This window comes from Cimex lectularius, unplaced genomic scaffold, assembly GCF_000648675.2.
Source record: "Cimex lectularius strain Harlan isolate CLEC.00 unplaced genomic scaffold, Clec_2.1 scaffold72, whole genome shotgun sequence".
Classification (NCBI taxonomy): Eukaryota; Metazoa; Arthropoda; class Insecta; order Hemiptera; family Cimicidae; genus Cimex; species Cimex lectularius.
The window spans coordinates 1,018,040-1,034,995 of NW_019392678.1; the positions used below are offsets into that span (position 1 = coordinate 1,018,040).

General features: G+C 32.3%; 2 protein-coding genes across 2 annotated transcripts; both read right to left on the bottom strand.

The window, feature by feature from the left end:
- Nucleotides 1–3,494: 3,494 nt before the first annotated feature.
- On the bottom strand, nucleotides 3,495–4,521 carry LOC106667128 (3-oxoacyl-[acyl-carrier-protein] reductase FabG-like). The gene has a single exon (XM_014394848.2). It carries the CDS (start codon nucleotides 4,318–4,320, stop codon nucleotides 3,553–3,555), a length of 768 nt encoding a protein of 255 aa, XP_014250334.1. The 5' UTR covers nucleotides 4,321–4,521; the 3' UTR covers nucleotides 3,495–3,552.
- A 2,812-nt stretch (nucleotides 4,522–7,333) lies between these two features.
- Nucleotides 7,334–16,465, bottom strand: LOC106667098 (lipase maturation factor 2-like). Its single transcript, XM_014394799.1, has 12 exons — nucleotides 16,037–16,465; nucleotides 15,758–15,950; nucleotides 15,577–15,678; nucleotides 10,129–10,337; nucleotides 9,889–10,067; nucleotides 9,659–9,764; nucleotides 9,260–9,400; nucleotides 8,973–9,178; nucleotides 8,654–8,897; nucleotides 8,366–8,582; nucleotides 8,160–8,308; nucleotides 7,334–8,090 (listed from the first exon to the last, which is right to left on the bottom strand). Exons 1-12 carry the CDS (start codon nucleotides 16,128–16,130, stop codon nucleotides 7,921–7,923), a joined length of 2,010 nt encoding a protein of 669 aa, XP_014250285.1. The 5' UTR covers nucleotides 16,131–16,465; the 3' UTR covers nucleotides 7,334–7,920.
- Nucleotides 16,466–16,956: the final 491 nt, after the last annotated feature.

A 16,956-nucleotide genomic window follows, 5' to 3' on the forward strand; every position in this document is an offset into this window, starting at 1 on the left:
CGTTAAGTAAATTAAAGATCGTGAAATGCGGTCTGGTGTGATGCAGGTTTAGAAAAACATTTTTTTTAACGTGCCTACGTTTCGATCTTTATTGAGATCATCTTCAGGGCCTGGGATTTATAAACATTGTTTAAATTTTAATCTTTATGTTTTAGTGGTCTAATTGATCAAATTAATTATTTCAATGAATTATTCTTTTTATGTAAGGTCTTGGTTGAGAGTAAAAAGTTAAAAAAGTGTCACAAGCGGGATTCGAACCCACGGCCTTCGTCTACCTTCGTAATTGTTTAAATTATACAAATACAAATTAAATACGACTATGATTTCTATATTGTGTACATCGTTCTATAAATTGGGCTTTTAATATGTCATTTTCCTTTCAGCAAAACTATTTTTCACCCAAAAAATTAGCAATTTGGCAAGAAAGTTTTCCTTTTTTTGTATACAGAATTGACGTTTTTACTAGATCAGTAATATTCTAAATGTAAGTGACATCTTGTCCAACTTTAAATCAAATTGCCTAAGTCGGTTTCTTAAATTTCTTATGTTTCTTCTTCTTATTCCAACATCCAACCAAGTATGAAAACGTAGCCCAGTTGTTACTTTCGTTGCATCAATAAAGAAATTTTGCATATTCGTGTTGCAAAGTTTTCTTATTTTTCCTACCCGTTCCTTCTGTAGTTAGTATTATTTTCTTTGGTTATTCGGTTAGGAAGTTCTCTGTCCTAGTTATTGCCATATTTGTTTTATGTTACTATCTCCCTCGTCTGATTCATTCACTTATCAATCCAAGTATTTCGAAAAAATAAGTGATAGCTTGGATGACAAATTCTTCGATACTTTCTTTTTAATCTGTCTTGCTCATAGCTTTTATTATCAATGTTATGTCAATACATTTATAAAAAAGGGATATATTAACTTATCAGATCTTTATTAATACAACAAGGTGTTTTAGAAGTATTCTACCCGTTCTCTATGGATACAAATTAGATTGCAAGTTGTATTACGATAAAATTTATCTGCTCAAATTCCGTTTAATTTCTGTCTTTAAAGGGCGAGAGGTGAAATTCAGTTTAAAATGGGATCTAAGCGAAAACAAAATTGTTTTTAACAAAATTAAAAATCACTCTTATATCTGAGCATAGAATTACGGTCCAGTTGTCATGGCCTTGTGGTAGGGCAAGTCGTTATCTTGTTACACGAGAAAAGAAATCTTATAAAAACAACCTGGTAATGTTTGATTAAGCTTAAATAAAAACTAAGATTAGCTACTGACAATTTTAATCCATATTTTACAACTGTGTTCAAATTTAAAAGAATTTTCGGACGTTTCTATATCAGCTTTCACGTTCTTCCTGAGTATTATATAATTGTAAATTAACTTGTCGTTGTAATTAAAATGTATATTCAGGGATCTCATTTGCGTTTCTAGAGAATAATTTTAGATAAATGAGTCTTTTATCTATTTAAATCATATTAGAAACGACAATGACCTTACTTATGAAAATAGATAAGTTCACAATAACAACAATAAACCTGTCGGGGCAATCATTGCAAATTATGCAAACTGAAAGTCCAATTTAATATTCTACTGTTATTTTTATTATTATTTATACATTGAGTGCTGTACAGTGGTGCGACTGTTCGATATTTTTTATCTCATTTGTTCAAAACGGTAAATTGAATGTGCAAAACCGGGAATTTTTTTTTAGTTTATTTCATTTTCCAAAAATATGATTTGATTTGCAAAATAGTAAATTTAATTTGCAAAAAGATGATTTGATTTGTAAAAAGTTTAATTAAATTAACAAAAGGGTGAATTTAATTTGCTAAAAGATTATTTTATTCGTAAAAAGTTTAATTTAATTAGCAAAAGGGTGAATTTTATTTGTAAAGCAGTGAATCTGATGTGCAAAAGAATGAATTTGATTTGAAAAAATTGATTTGTAAAAAATGTGCATTGGATTAATAAAAGAGCGAATCTGATTTGCAAAATAGTAAAATTAATTTACAAGTGTGATTTGATTTGTAAAAAGTTTTATTTAATTAACAAAAGGGTGAATTTAATTTGCTAAAAGATTATTTTATTCGTAAAAGTTTAATTTAATTAGCAAAAGGGTGAATTTCATTTGTAAAGCAGTGAATCTGATGTGCAAAAGAATGAATTTGATTTGAAAAAATTGATTTGTAAAAAATGTGCATTGGATTAATAAAAGAGCGAATCTGATTCGCAAAATAGTAAATTTAATTTACAAGTGTGATTTGATATGTAAAATGTTTAATTTAATTAGCAAAAGGGCGAATTTTATTTTCAGAAGAGGGAATATGATTTGCAAAAGAGTAAATTTGAGTTTTAAAAGAGTGATTTTACTTACAAAGTGATTTGTGTGAATTTGGTTTGTTAAAAGGTAAATTTAATTTTCAAAAGGGTGAATTTAGTTTTACAATGTTTATTTTAATTTTCAAAGTTTGTAGTGATGAATCTAATTTGCAAAAGAGTGAATTTAAATGGCAAAATAGTGAATTTAATTTGCAAAAGGATGATTTGCTTTGAAGAAAGTTTAATTTAATTAGCAAAGGGTTAAATTTAATTAGGTAAAAAAAGTGCATTGGATTAATACCAGAGTAAATCTGATTTGCAAATGGTGAATTTAATTTGCGAAATGTTGAATTAAATTTGCAAAAGAGTGAATTTGATTTTCAAGGGTAAATTTGAGTTTTAAAAAAGTGAGATTCTGACTTGCAAAGGGTGAATTTGATTTGTAAAAAGTGAATTTGGTTTGTAAAATGGTGAATTTGATTTGTTAAAGGGAGAATTTTAAATGCAAAAGGGTGCATTTAGCTTGAAAACATTTAAATTTTTTTGAATTACTTTCCGCCTTAATACATTTACAATTCTCAGCAGAATGTAGTAAATATACAAAGTACTATTGTCACCCGTTTTTTTTTTTTTTTTTTCAAAAACTCTTCAACCTAGATAAAAATAAACAGCATCTTTATTAGTATGAGCTGTACTTTCGACATTGCAATCATATTTGCAGGTTTATATAAATTTCTTGAACGAGTTTAAAAATGAAATTTTTAGTTTTCTAATGGTAGTCTACATTTTGATTTTCAAATTCATCAATCTATTGGATTTTATGAAAAATAGCAAAAAGTGTTAGAAAATCTGTTCAGAAAAAACGTGACTCCGATCTGTCGTGATTTTCGATTACTTTCTCATATTTTTCTTCATTCGCATAGATTTGTTACTACCTAATTTACATTATTTGTGGTTTAAATAAATATTATATATAGGATGTTAACTTCCTATTGTCCAGTTGTTTTCTTAAATAATACTCAACCTAGAGAAAAAATTAAATACCATTTTTTAGCATTTTTCTACAGTGTGTGATTTAGTGTGTTATTTTTGCGTGTTTTCAATAAACGGTATGGGATTATCGGAAGGGTATGGACGTTACAAAAAAGCAGTGGACTGATAGAGAAAGCTAAGATAAAGAAATTAACAATTTTTTTATTAGAATTGTTGGTACAAATGTTTAGTTGTTTTTTTTATCGTGGACACATTGCATGCCGTCCACCATCCACAGCCAACGTTTCCCCCGTTATAAATGAAGCTTTGTCACTAGCCAAAAACAATATCGCCTCTGCCACCTCGTTCACCTCTCCCGGCCTGCCCAGAGCGTGGGTGGTTTTGGATTTTTCCAGGAACTCTTGGTACTGCTTATCATCGAGGCCGCCTCTCCGCTGGAGCGGTGTGACTATGACCCCGGGGTTGACCGCGTTGACCCTCACCCCTTTAGGAGCCAGCTCCAAAGCGACGCATCTCGTGAATTGGTCCAAGGCGCTTTTGGACATGCAGTAGCTGAGGACGCCCGGGAAAGCCCTGAGTCCGCACACGCTCGAAACATTCACGATGGACCCTTTCGTCTTGACCAGATGAGGAACGACCAAAGCCGTCAGCCCGTAAATAGCTCTCACGTTGACGTTGAACACTCTGTCGAACTGTTCGAGCGAGGTGTTCTCTATGGTTCCCATTTCCATGGTGCCGGCGTTGTTGACGAGAACGTCCACCTTACCATAATTGGCCATGGTCTCATCGACGATTTTCTTCCCAAGGTCGGTCTGAGTCGCGAGGTCGCCAATGACGGTCGGGGCGTCGCCGCATTGGGATGAGACCTTCTGCAAATTCTCGGCGTTCCTTCCCGTCAACAACAAACTGGCACCAGCTTTGTAGAAGTGCCTGGCCGTCTCTGCACCTATCCCTGAGCTGGCACCGGTTACAATGACCACTTTACCACGGAACGAAGCATCCGCCATCTCTCTTTCCGATATTTTATTAAACAATCGACCGTAATTCAGCGATAAGTGGCCGGCCGAAGTCACGTGGGATTTGAAGGTCTATCCACAACTATCTTCAAGTCCTTCGATACCCTATGAAGTTAACGTTACAATTAGCCAATATTATAAAACGATAAATTATAGACTTAACTTAATTAACTCATTGTCTTGAGCGCAAAATGAGTTAATTTAAACGATGATGTGGCATTTTAAGTAAGTTAGAAGCGCTCTCAGAGGGAATTACACAGAAATAACTTGCGTCATTGATAGGGAGACGGAAACAGTACTATTTGTACAACCATTATACCAAGGTACAATGATATACTTAAAACCGAAAAGCGTGACTAAACACACATTACTGTTGCCCACAAAATAACGATACAAATAGAGGATTCACTGAACAACCAAGAAATAGAATTAGGAACCTTCTTGGACATTGAAGGAGCATTTGACAATAGTCCTTTTGAAGCAATGGTTACATACCTCAAACAGCGAGGAACTGATAAAACCTGCAGCAGATGTATAGAATCAATGCTAAAAAGCAGAAAAGGGCAGGCCTCCATGTTCCACGAAAAAGAAGCAGCGGTGGCGAGAGGGTGACCGCAAGGAGGAAGGCGCCTCTGCTGTAGAATGTGGTAGTGGTTGACCACATAAGCAAACTGTATGAAAGCGGAATCTATATGCAAGGCCATGCAGATGACATTGTCATACTAGTCAGGGGAAAATCCGACTCAACATTAAAAGAGCTCACCCAAAGAGCACTAAAGCTGTTGGAACAATGGTGTTCACAACTGGGACTTAAAGCAAACCCCTTAAAAACTACCCCAATTGCTTTCACCAAGAAAACAAACATAGAAATACAAGGCTAACTTTTCTATAATGAAATGCTGCAATTAAAAAACGAAGTTAAATACATAGGAATAAATCTTTGATATGAAGTTATCCTGGAACCCTTACGTACAACAAACTATAGCAAAAAGTAAAACATCGCTATTAATGATCACAAGGTAGGCAAATCTTAGGGATTAAAACCGAAAATGGCCTATTGGCTTTCCACGGCAGTAATAAGTCACCAAATAATCTACAGATCATTAATCTGGTGGACCAAAGCTCAACAAAAAGCTACTCAATCATTAGGCAGCATACAAAGCAAATCTATGTATCACAGGGCAATAAGAACAACCCCTACAAGTGCACTAGAAACTCTGCTTAACCTACCTCCATGGAAACATTTCTACAAGGAGAGGCTAGGAAAAAAGCTCATTTAAGATGCAAAAACAATAAAATTGGGTAGGAACTAAACAATTCAGGTACAGAGCCATAATTAATATAATCAGACACCCACTCTTAGAAATGAGGACTGACTATGTAATATGACTCCCGGGTAATATTCTTTACAGCATTCTATAAATCCTCAACAGACTTTAAAGGAGAGGAAAACACAGGAGAGCATCACATACAATGATACACAGATGGCACCAAAACAAATGAAGGAACCGGATCAGGCATTTTCTGTACAAGCCCAAAACATGAGCAATCGAACTCATTAGGGAAGTACAATTTGGCCTTTCAAGCAGAAATTCATGCCACCAACAGTTGCGCCCTAGAAAATCTTAAAAGAAGTTACACTGGCAAAAAAATCCTTATAAGATCTGATAGCCGAGCCGCCATTAAAGCATTAGCGTGTAAAAAAATCATGTCAAAATTGGTCAGTGGGTGCATCCAAAATCTCTAAAACCTGGGGAAACAACCTGATATCTTGGGTGCCAGGGCACAGAGGAATTTTGGGTAACGAAAAAGCAGACCCACTGGCCAGATGAGGATCTGCAAGACCATACATACGCCCGAATCTATACTTGGGATAACAAAAACAAATATAAAATCCTTCATCGCAGAATAGATCCAAACAAAATGTGAATGGACAGAAGCAACAAATCCTATGCAGATACAGGGGGAAACCATTCTGGAACCACACAAATCTCGATACATTCCCCTGAGAATTCTGTACTTCATTAAAGAAATTTTCAGGAAAATCATTACATATCAGACACAATTGTCAAAAGCTGTAACCTAGCTGGGTTGGTCTAAACATTTCAACACTGAAGATGGAGAGATGCTGAAATATGTCTGACAGACCAACCCAGCAAGAACAGGCAGACCAAGATGATAAAATTACAGATACCTTTATATGTAAAAATTAATTAAACTGTTACCCTGGGACAAGCCATAGCAAACTTACTAAAATTGAAAAATAAAAAGTATTAAAAATTGTGAGATAAAGCAAAATTAATAACTTGGAAAAATGGTCGGCTGATATTGCTGCATTTGAGAAATTCCACTTTTGTAACCTCGTTGTCTCTAATCCTCTTCCTTTGTTTTTCTAATACAATTATTCTCTCAATACTCCTACTAAATACAATATCCTGTTTAAAAGACTTGTACATTTTATTTTATAGCAAGTTACAAAGAAACAAACATAATTTTCCTAATTCCTACTAAAATATCCCTAAACTATTATTCGTAACTAAAATTGAAAAAGAAAATTAATAAAAATTTGTCAGATAGATGAGCCTGCATTGAAATGTTAGAAAGATTGTCACTGATGTAATGAGAAATTTGGTGGTAAAATGGTTTCCACTTTTGTAACAGGATTTTCGTTAATCACTGTCAATTATAACAGAAAAAAAATTATATATATATATAACAAAAAACATTCTGTGCCATAGCTTTATTTATTAGGCAAGATTCTTTACACAAGATTTTTTTAAATCCTGGCGCAGATTTTTATGTATTTTAAATACAACTTTTCATGTATACATTTAAAAAACTAACGTGGTTCTTGACAGTCTGCATCTGTTCAATACTTATACAATGAAAGATTTGTAATTTCTACCTACATAAATGGATGGGAATAAGAAAAATCATGTTTTAACAACTTACAAGATTTCTCTCGTAAGTTAAGGTTCATTTTCACCCATTAAAATTAAATACATGTTTTAAAAAAAGTTTTATCTATTAATTCAATCCCCAACAATTATTTTGATATGTGGAACAAAAAATGTCCATATATGTTAAATACACATTATATTTCATATTATGATTTAGTTCATTAAAAACATTGTGGAGACATTATTGGTCGTAATTATCTATAAATCACAATAACAATTACTTTTTTTTGTTAATAAATATTTTTTTCTAATGACATATAAGCTAATTTGTTTTGCTTAAAATCTACTCATTACGGACAACTTTAAAGCACTAGAAAAACAAAAAGGGGAGACAAGTCTATACAACAGTCTTTGATATATATTAAATTTAAAACAATCATCCATACAAAGTTTTACTTTTTTTAAATTATCAGATGAATCCATTAAAAAATAATATGAACATATTCATGCTACAAACAAGATAAAAATAATTTAGAGACAAACTTAAAAGTAAGAACATTATGAAAACAGTTAGAAAAAAATAACAAAAGCTTTGAAACCCTTTTCACGCATTTTCACATGTGTAATTTGTTTGTTTAATTAATTGTTTAGTAGTTTTAAAAAACAAAGAGTTACATTGGGTTTATACAATTTATTTGCTTTTGTTCTTTCCCTTTGATTGTGATGACTGCTTTGTAGCTGGGTGATGAGCTGAAGGAGGGATGGAACTGAAGACTATGATGGCCAGGCCAGTTAAAACAAGAGAGAGCATCAAGAACGGCGGTTCGATGACTGTTATGGTGTTCCTCACTTCATTCAGTACTAATGCAAAAATAACGTTTTGTATCAATATTTTGTATTCAGCGGAATGAGATTTATACAGTAAAATACCTTTGACAACCGTGGGAGAAAGAGTTTCTTTCCTCGGCGGTTCAAGAATTTTGTAGTTCTTTAAATAATCTAACAGTGGGGTGTGATCTTTTGAAAATATAGGGAAATATTCTGATACTTTTTTTCTAGTCCATGTTGCCGGTTTATCCCTGATAACAATAATAATTAATTTATTATTATTAAAAAATAAAGTTTTTTTTTCTTACCTCTGAGACCATGGTGTGTAGTGATAATGGTAAAGGAAAGCCCTCACATATTTAGGGGGTGCGCTTGAAAATGGATTTCTCGTGTTATCCAAAAGATTAAGGACTTCTTGCTGTCCTGTCAAGAGTCTATACGCCAATGACATAATCCATGGATTTTGATGGTACGTGCCAAGGGCGGCAAACCACATTTGCCAATCGAGCCGAGGCTGGTGAGGTGCTATTTAATATAATAGTATAAATAACAAAAACAAAATATCAATATATACAAGTGAGAGAAAATTGATTTACCAACAAACGGAAGAGAATCATTGACATTTCCCGGTTTGTATTTGAAGTTATATTCCATCCATGGGCCTTCCATACTATAAGAACCTTCGATAATAACTTCAGGGCGTCCTCCTACACCCGTCATTCTCCTGAATAAACCGTAAGCGTTTGTCAAGTGGAGATGAGATATTTTGTTGTGCAACTCTTTCGTTTCTTTTGGAACAAATGACATATTTCCAGCTGGATGAAGAGTAGAAAATGGGACCTTTAAAAGATAAAAAAAATAAATAAAAAAAAGCAAGACATTTTCTTTTTAAAAAAGAATAACTGAAAAACCTACCATGCTATCTGTGAACAAAAACAGAGCGACAAAAATGTAGAAAACTGTCGAAAAGAGTGATGTAAGCCTTCCTATCTTAGTAGTCGTCTGGGAGAACACAAGCCCCAAGGCTTTAAATGCGGTGTACAGAAGGGACGCCAAGGCTGTGCAAATTATCACTGGGAAGAACCTGACCAACGCGTTTTCAAAATCCGCCGGTGTGAAGTCTATGCAAATAAAATCAAAACGATTAGAAGCGAGTCTTGTCATGATGAATAAATAGGGTTTGAAAGAAAGTAATAACTCACTTAACTTGCAATCGATCACTCCAGAGGGCAACATTTTGACTTTATAAAGTACACAAGTTGCATATGTAACACCTCCATAAACTCCAACTGTAGTTAATAACTTGAACGCCCGACTTACAAAACTTTGCGTGTTTTTTGGATCTGGAAATGAATAATATTTAAAATCTATAAAATAAATTTAGAATAAATTCATCAATGCATGCTGCTTTAACTCCATTAAATGGTACTTTTTTTAAAATGTCTATTAATCGTCTGATTTTCAAGACAAAAGTGACTCAAAAAGAGAGACTCAATAAAACAAGACACTTAAGTCAAGGTTTTCAAAAATTCTGACACAAGCAAAATAAATGTCCCTTAACCTTTTCGCAATTAAAACAATCTTTCAAATAAAAGACTTACTTCTATAAAAGAAGTCATCATCAAGAAGCGACAAACAAAGCGTGATTGTCAAATAGTTGAAGAAGTTGAAGTTTCCAGTGAGGATGATAAAAAATTGTAAAAACACCTAAAACATTCAGTTAGAAGGAAAAAAAAATCACACACAATTCCACCCTTGCGCCTTGTTAGTCAAAGCAATGGTCTGCACTAAATCATAAAACGTAATCTTTAAACAAAAAAATTCTCTTTACCTGGACAAAAAAGGCTACGATCCTCACATATCGGACCGGAAAGAAGAACAATGGAGGGACGACGATTTCGACAAAATTGGCAAAAACTGTGTTCAGTTTCAAAAACCAGGATGGGAGGTGGTGAGAGTACCAAGCCAACGGCGATGGTATGCACATCGACTCAAAATGAACACTGAGTGCTAAAAACAATAAATTGATTAAAATTGATATTCAATAAAAAAAAAAAAAAAAAAATCATACCTGTGAGACCCCACCATGTTGGGCAACCGCTCGTCAGTTTGACAATGCCCGAAGAAAACATGAGTCTAAATAAGAGCCAGCGGACCAGCCAAAATCTCACTAGATCAGATGGCGCGGATGCCTGTTGCTTTTTATTAGCTCTTTGAGTTTTGTTGTGCCATGGTGCAAGTATTATACAAAGGAATCCTGTTTCCAGTAGAAGAATATCCCTAAAATAAAGGTTTGAATGTTTTTTTAATAGATCCATGATTTATTTATCAGACAAGAACAAATTTTACTTAAACTTTAAAATTTTTTTTACATATTAGCCAGATAATGGTATATTGTACTGGTTGATTTATATGGGGAAAAGTAACTTGATAGAAAATTCCTGGGGTGAAGGTGGAATTGACCCCATTGAACAGTAGATCACGGGAATCTTCAAACCGAGAGTAACACATTAACCACTCAGCTACACTTTTTATTTATTTTTTATTTTTTACAAGGGTATTTTTCAACTACGAGGTCATATTTACGGGTACTGTTTGGTTTTTGTATTTGGAGGAAAAAACCCCATTTATAAGTATGTTGAATTTGGATTTAAATTTGGGTCTGCAAGCTGAGTTTGGTCTTATGGATGCTTCACTTGTCTATTGTACAATACAAATTGAACTGAAAACAACAAAATGCTGAAACGCATCTGACAGACAAAGCAGAACGAAATGACCTTTAACTTTAATTACAGGTTCATTAAGATTACCCAGAAAAATTTCACTATCTTATACTAGTCGAACCTTGCAAAGTTTAGCAAAATATTTCTCAGCACTGAGATTACAATCAATGATTTCAATTCAATTTAGTCTCTCTAGACCTGGCCCTATCTGACTTCCACCTTTCCTTAGCAATGGACAACGATACACGCAATTGAGAGTTCGATAATCTCCTACAGCTGGAAAATAAGCTGAATTTATTTTTACAAGGGCATAACTGGGCTAGTAACTCATTGGGAGAAGGTAGAAGCCGATAGAAACTATTTTACAAACTTTCTGGTCATTAAAAAAAGTTGAATTGTGAGCACACACTTTAAATCATTGATCAATTTGTTTATGTAATGATATATTAACATTTTTTATTTACTAAGGTTTTGTGAAGAAATAATTATGTATATTTTATGAAGTACTTTTTTTTTACTTGAAACAATTAATTTGTAAGTTTGTTAAAATATAAAGCAAGAGATAACAAAACAGAGATAGAACAAACACACATAACCTAATAAAAATCAAAACAAATTCTAAAACCACAACTCTTTCCCCTTCACCATCAACACCAGGAATATTAAGCATCCTCTAATGAGGTCACTGACCCTCCACTTACTACTCAATATTTTAAAGCAATAAAAAAAATATATTTAAAAAAAAATCAAAATTGAAGAGGTGAAAATAAAAATTTAATCTTGTTTTTGTTCTTTGTCACACCAGGATTTTTTTTTTTTTTGCCAGTCCAAAAGATAAATTTTTCTGTTCAGTATCAGCAGATATTCAAGCATGTTGGACCAAGGCTTATAAGCTTGAGAGATTTTAATTTAAATTTGTTTTAAAACCCATTAATAATGCAAGATTCAGCTTGAACGTTGTCAAAAGAAATAGAATAGCCAAATTTTTTTTTGCACTTGAAAAATTAATTTGTAAGTATATTAAAAAATAAAGCAAGATACAACAAAATAGAGATAGAACAAACACACCCAGCCTAATAAAAATCAATTCAATTCAATTTAACATTAGAAAAAAGTTTTTCTTCTTGAATTATTGTTCAACAGGTGAATTAAATGTAATTTTACAAAAATCTACGCAGTATTAATAATTATTATGTAGTATGTACTAATTCAGCAGTTTTTCTCTCAATGTTCATTCAATGTAGTTTCACAATGATTTAAAAACAAAATAAAAATCATGGAGTTATCAGTTGTTTTTTTTTCAAGGGCTAGTGCTATCTATATATAGAACTGATATTTCCAAATACATATCATTCATTAAGAGAAAATTAATTATCTGAAATGGCATGATAATATAATTCATAAATCTACAAATTATACAAAAGTGTACATCTGAAACTTTACAAATTTGGGTATAAATGTTTCCTGTTTTGAATTATTCCAAGACGCTGAACTCTAGGCTCAAGGTCAATGGGGCAAATTCCAGAGTTTTAAGTGAACAGAAGGCCACATGTTGTTCCTTCAAAACGGATTTGTGAAAATTTTAAAACAACATTGCCAATAACTATTACCTTACAATTTAGGTGGGATCTAAATAAAAAAATTATCAGTTGGAACAAAAAGAAAATGGAAAAAATATTAAAATATAAATAAATCAGAAAATTCTAAATAGGGTCAGAAGAAAATTGAACTTTCCTTCCTCTCCACCATCATCAGTAGGTTTTCAAGAATCCTGCTAACCAAGGTCGTTGACCTTTATTGAACCCTATTTATTCAAAATTTAATCAATCAACTTAATTAATGGAACAATTAATGAATATTTAAGAACAGTTTAATTATGGTGGAAAAATAAATAATAAAATGTCTTCTACCTTACCACCATCAACAGGATTTTTGAGTGTCCTATTATCAGAGGTCAATATAGCAATTAAACTATATTGAACTGTCAAATATGAAAATTTAAAAAATCAAATCTTTCAGCTTTACCAGCTGAATTTTTCAGAATCCGAGGCCTTCAATTGTAAGTCCTTAAATCAGAAGGAAAATGCAAAATGAAGTATCCAGATTTTGTCAAATTCTACTACAGAATTAAATAATTTGAAGGCAAGGTCAAATTCATGAAAAATAAGGCAAATATTTCCCCTTTACAATCTGATATTTAAAAATGCTGCCAACAACACCATGATAACATCCTTAGGAAAATATGCAAAAAATAATTAAACTTTTAAATTTTATTGCAAAATATGATTTAAAAAATATATATATATTTAAAATTTTGTTTGAAGGTTGTCTAAAAAAAACTAATACGAAACTAAGAAAGTATACGAACAATCATGAGTAGGATTTCACAGATCAGGACTTATTAAAAAACTATTTGGGTCATTAATTTTTAGTTTTGCCAATTTATATAGTTTTTATTATTTTGTTAAGTTGCAACAGGTCAACAGATGTCTAAGTCATTGCTTGAAATATGTATAAATTGTATATTATATTCTAATTGAATATTGAATTATTGAAGATGATATAAGAAAGTAAATACATTTTTAAACATTTCCTCTTCCTTTACTTTAATCAAGATTTCTAAATTCTGGGCCAAACAAGGTAACTGATGCAAAACAAACTTAATTAAAAATAAGATCTAATAAAAGAAAATTTAAAAAAAAATGTTTTCTAAACCACAACTCTTTCCCCTTCACCAACTACATGGTTAATAAGCATCCTCTAATGAGGTCACTGACCCTCCACTTACAACTCTTTATTTTAAAACAATAAATTTAAAAAAAAAATCAAAATTGAGAGTGTAAATAAAAACTGAATCTTGTTTTTTGGCCTTTGTCACATCAGGGTTTTTTTTTTTTTGCAGGTCAAAAGATAACATTAATTTTTCTGTGTGGTGTTTAGTGACCGTTAGTAAATGATTATTTGGAGATAGTGAGATTCGGTCGACCAAAGGTGATATAAGAAAGTAAATACATTTTTAAACATTTCCTCTTCCTTTACTTTAATCAAGATTTCAACATTCCTGGCCAAACAAGGTGACTGATGCAAAACAAACTCAATTAAAAATAAGATCTAATAAAATAAAGTGAGTTTTTTATCTTTTAAATCACAACTCTTTCCCCTTCACCATCATCAACAGGATTATTAAGCATCTTCTAATGAGGACACTGACCCTCCACTTACAACTCTTTATTTTAAAACAGTAAAAATTAAAAAAAAAAAAATTAAAATTGAGAAAGTGTAAATAAAAAATGAATCTTGTTTTTGGCCTTTGTCACATCAGGGTTTTTTTTGCAGGCCAAAAGATACCATTAATTTTTCTGTGTGGTGTTTAGTGACTGTTAGTAAATGATTATTTGGAGATAGTGAGATTCGGTCGACCAAAGGTGATATAAGAAAGTAAATATATTTTTTAACATTTCCTCTTCCTTTACTTTAATCAGGATTTAGATATTCCTGGCCAAACAAGGTGACTGATGCAAAACAAACTCGATTGAAAAATAAGATCTAATAAAATAAAATGAGTTTTTTTATCTTCTAAATCACAACTCTTTCCCCTTCACCATCATCAGCAGGATTATTAAGCATCCTTTAAATGAGGCCACTTACAATTAATTATTTTAAAACAATGAAGAAATATAAATAAATAATAAATAAGAAAGAAAAAATTCAAAATTGAGGTGTAAATGAAAATTGAATCTTGTTTTCGCTTTTGTCGCACCAGGATTTTTTTGAGAATCTACTTAATAAGCCCACAGACCATATTTAAAGAACACTTATAAAAAATGAGATTACTTTTGATAACATGCTGATTTAAATCAAATCAATTTGGCAAGAAAAAACGTAACATAAATTTTTCTGTTCAGACTCTGCACTTGCATGTATACTTATACAAAAATCTGGGACCAAGGGTTATAAGCTCGAGAGATTTTAATTTAAATTTGTTTAAATATATTAATAATGCAAGATTCAGCTTGAGCGTTGTCAAAAAAAATAGAAGTTTTTTCTGAGCCACAGAACTGTAAAAAATGTGTAAACTGTATTAATAATTTTAAAGTTTTAATAGTTTTCTTATATTATGTTTATTGAAGGTAAGCCTGGGTAGGTAAATACTTTTTTAAATATTTCCTCTTCCTTTACTTTAATGAAGATTTTGACATTCCTGGCCAACCAAGGTGACATGCAAGACAAACTCGATTAAAAAGTAAGAACTAATAAAATAAAATGAAAAAAAAAAAATCTCTTCTAAATCACAACTCTTGCCCCTTCACCATCATCAGCAGTATTATTAAGCATCCTCTAATGAGGTCACTGACCCTCCACTTACAATTCTTTATTTTAAAACAATAAAAAACATATTTTTTAAAAATTGAAGGATAAATAAAAATTGAACCTTGTTTTTGGCCTTTGTCACATCAGGATTTTTTTTTTTTTAGAATGCCCTACTTATACTTTGCTACTTATGAATCTTGGACCAAGGCTTATAAGCTCGGAAGATTTTAATTCATATTGGTTTTAAAACATATTGATGCAAGATTCAGCTTGAAAAGTTGTCAAAAGAAATACAATAGGTTGTTTTTTTTTTAAACCACGGGAGTGTGTCGGTAGTATTAAGTTTCAAAGAATATGATACATCAGGTACAATACAATAGCCTGAATAAGTTTTTTTTTATATTCTGATTTTTAATTATATGGTTTAATTTTGTTGTTAGACAAAATAAACATAATAAGAGTTAAGGTAGAGTGGTGATGCTTACCACTGAAACCACATGAAAGTCTGCCCAACTTGGTACAGCGAGTAGTAGAGCGACCAGAGAGCGGAGAATACCGGCTTGATGCAAAATTTCTGAGATATGAATCTGTAGGCAAAATGGTTTAAAAAATCTTTTAAAAAATTGAAAAAATAGGAGTTTTTTTCTGGGGATTGGCTCAACATACCCGGTGAAAGCCAAAAACATGCCCGTCAGTGCCAAAATGTCCATCATGTACTCCGTATCGACACCGAAATAAGGCGAAAACCACAAAAGCGTCGGCTTTTTCTGAATCTGCTTCGCGTAATCTTCGTCGAAAAGGCCGGGTTTCAGGTCCAACTGTGCTCTTGCCGGCAGAATACCATTTTTGCCGTAGAGCCCTGTAAATTTAGAAATAAAAAATCAAAGACAAATAATAACCGGTAAAAATTGGACAAAACGAGAACTCAGGGTGGAGGTGTCTTACCAGGAATCTGAACGTAAAGGGATGCAAACGCGAACAGGTAAATTACGTTGACACACCTCAAAAATAAATTCCGGGTGTATTTAATTTCTGCCATTATTTTTTTTTCTTTGACTATTTTTATTTCCTAGGTAGAATAGGCCATGAAAAACATAACTACAACTTGAGGTATAATCGTGTTGCGAGTCGGGGCGGTATCCAGGCCGATGCCGATTCTATCTCAAAGACTCAAACGGTCCGAGATGCCAAATCTCGCTCAAACTCCTCCTACGACTCACAGTCCACGGCCAAGGCTATTGCGAACCAGACCGACTTTCCACGGCACGCTCTACAAATTGTATTTTTTCGATTTTTAAAATATTAAAATTCGGTAGACTCTATTAAAAAACAAGAAACAAATAAACTACCGCATCGAGATACAACAAAATAAATTAAAGTTGAAATAAATCATTTGTTACACACATGTCACAAATGTCATATCAATGGATGTTTAATATGGTTCTATACATCTAAAAGAAACTAGGAAAAAAACAGGAAAATATATTTTTTCCCACAATTAACTTTTCCCTTTTAATTATATTTAATTTCAATCAAATATAAAAATCATTCTAGTTTATTAGACTAGCCTTCAATATGCCATCAAATATGACGACATAAAAGTACTAGTCTACGGTCCTGACACACTACACATTCAGAATAATAATAATAATAATATATTTTACCGATCTTAAACAAGGCTGTCTATTTTCTTCTATTCTCACTTTTTCTAATGATTTGCATGATTGTACACGTGAGGGAATTCACATAGACAAATTAAACATAGGGGTTCTCATGTATGCGGATGACAGTCATTTTAGCAAACAACCCAAAATTTCTACAAAGTAAGACAACACAAGTTAAATGGTTATTGTGACTTGTGGTAT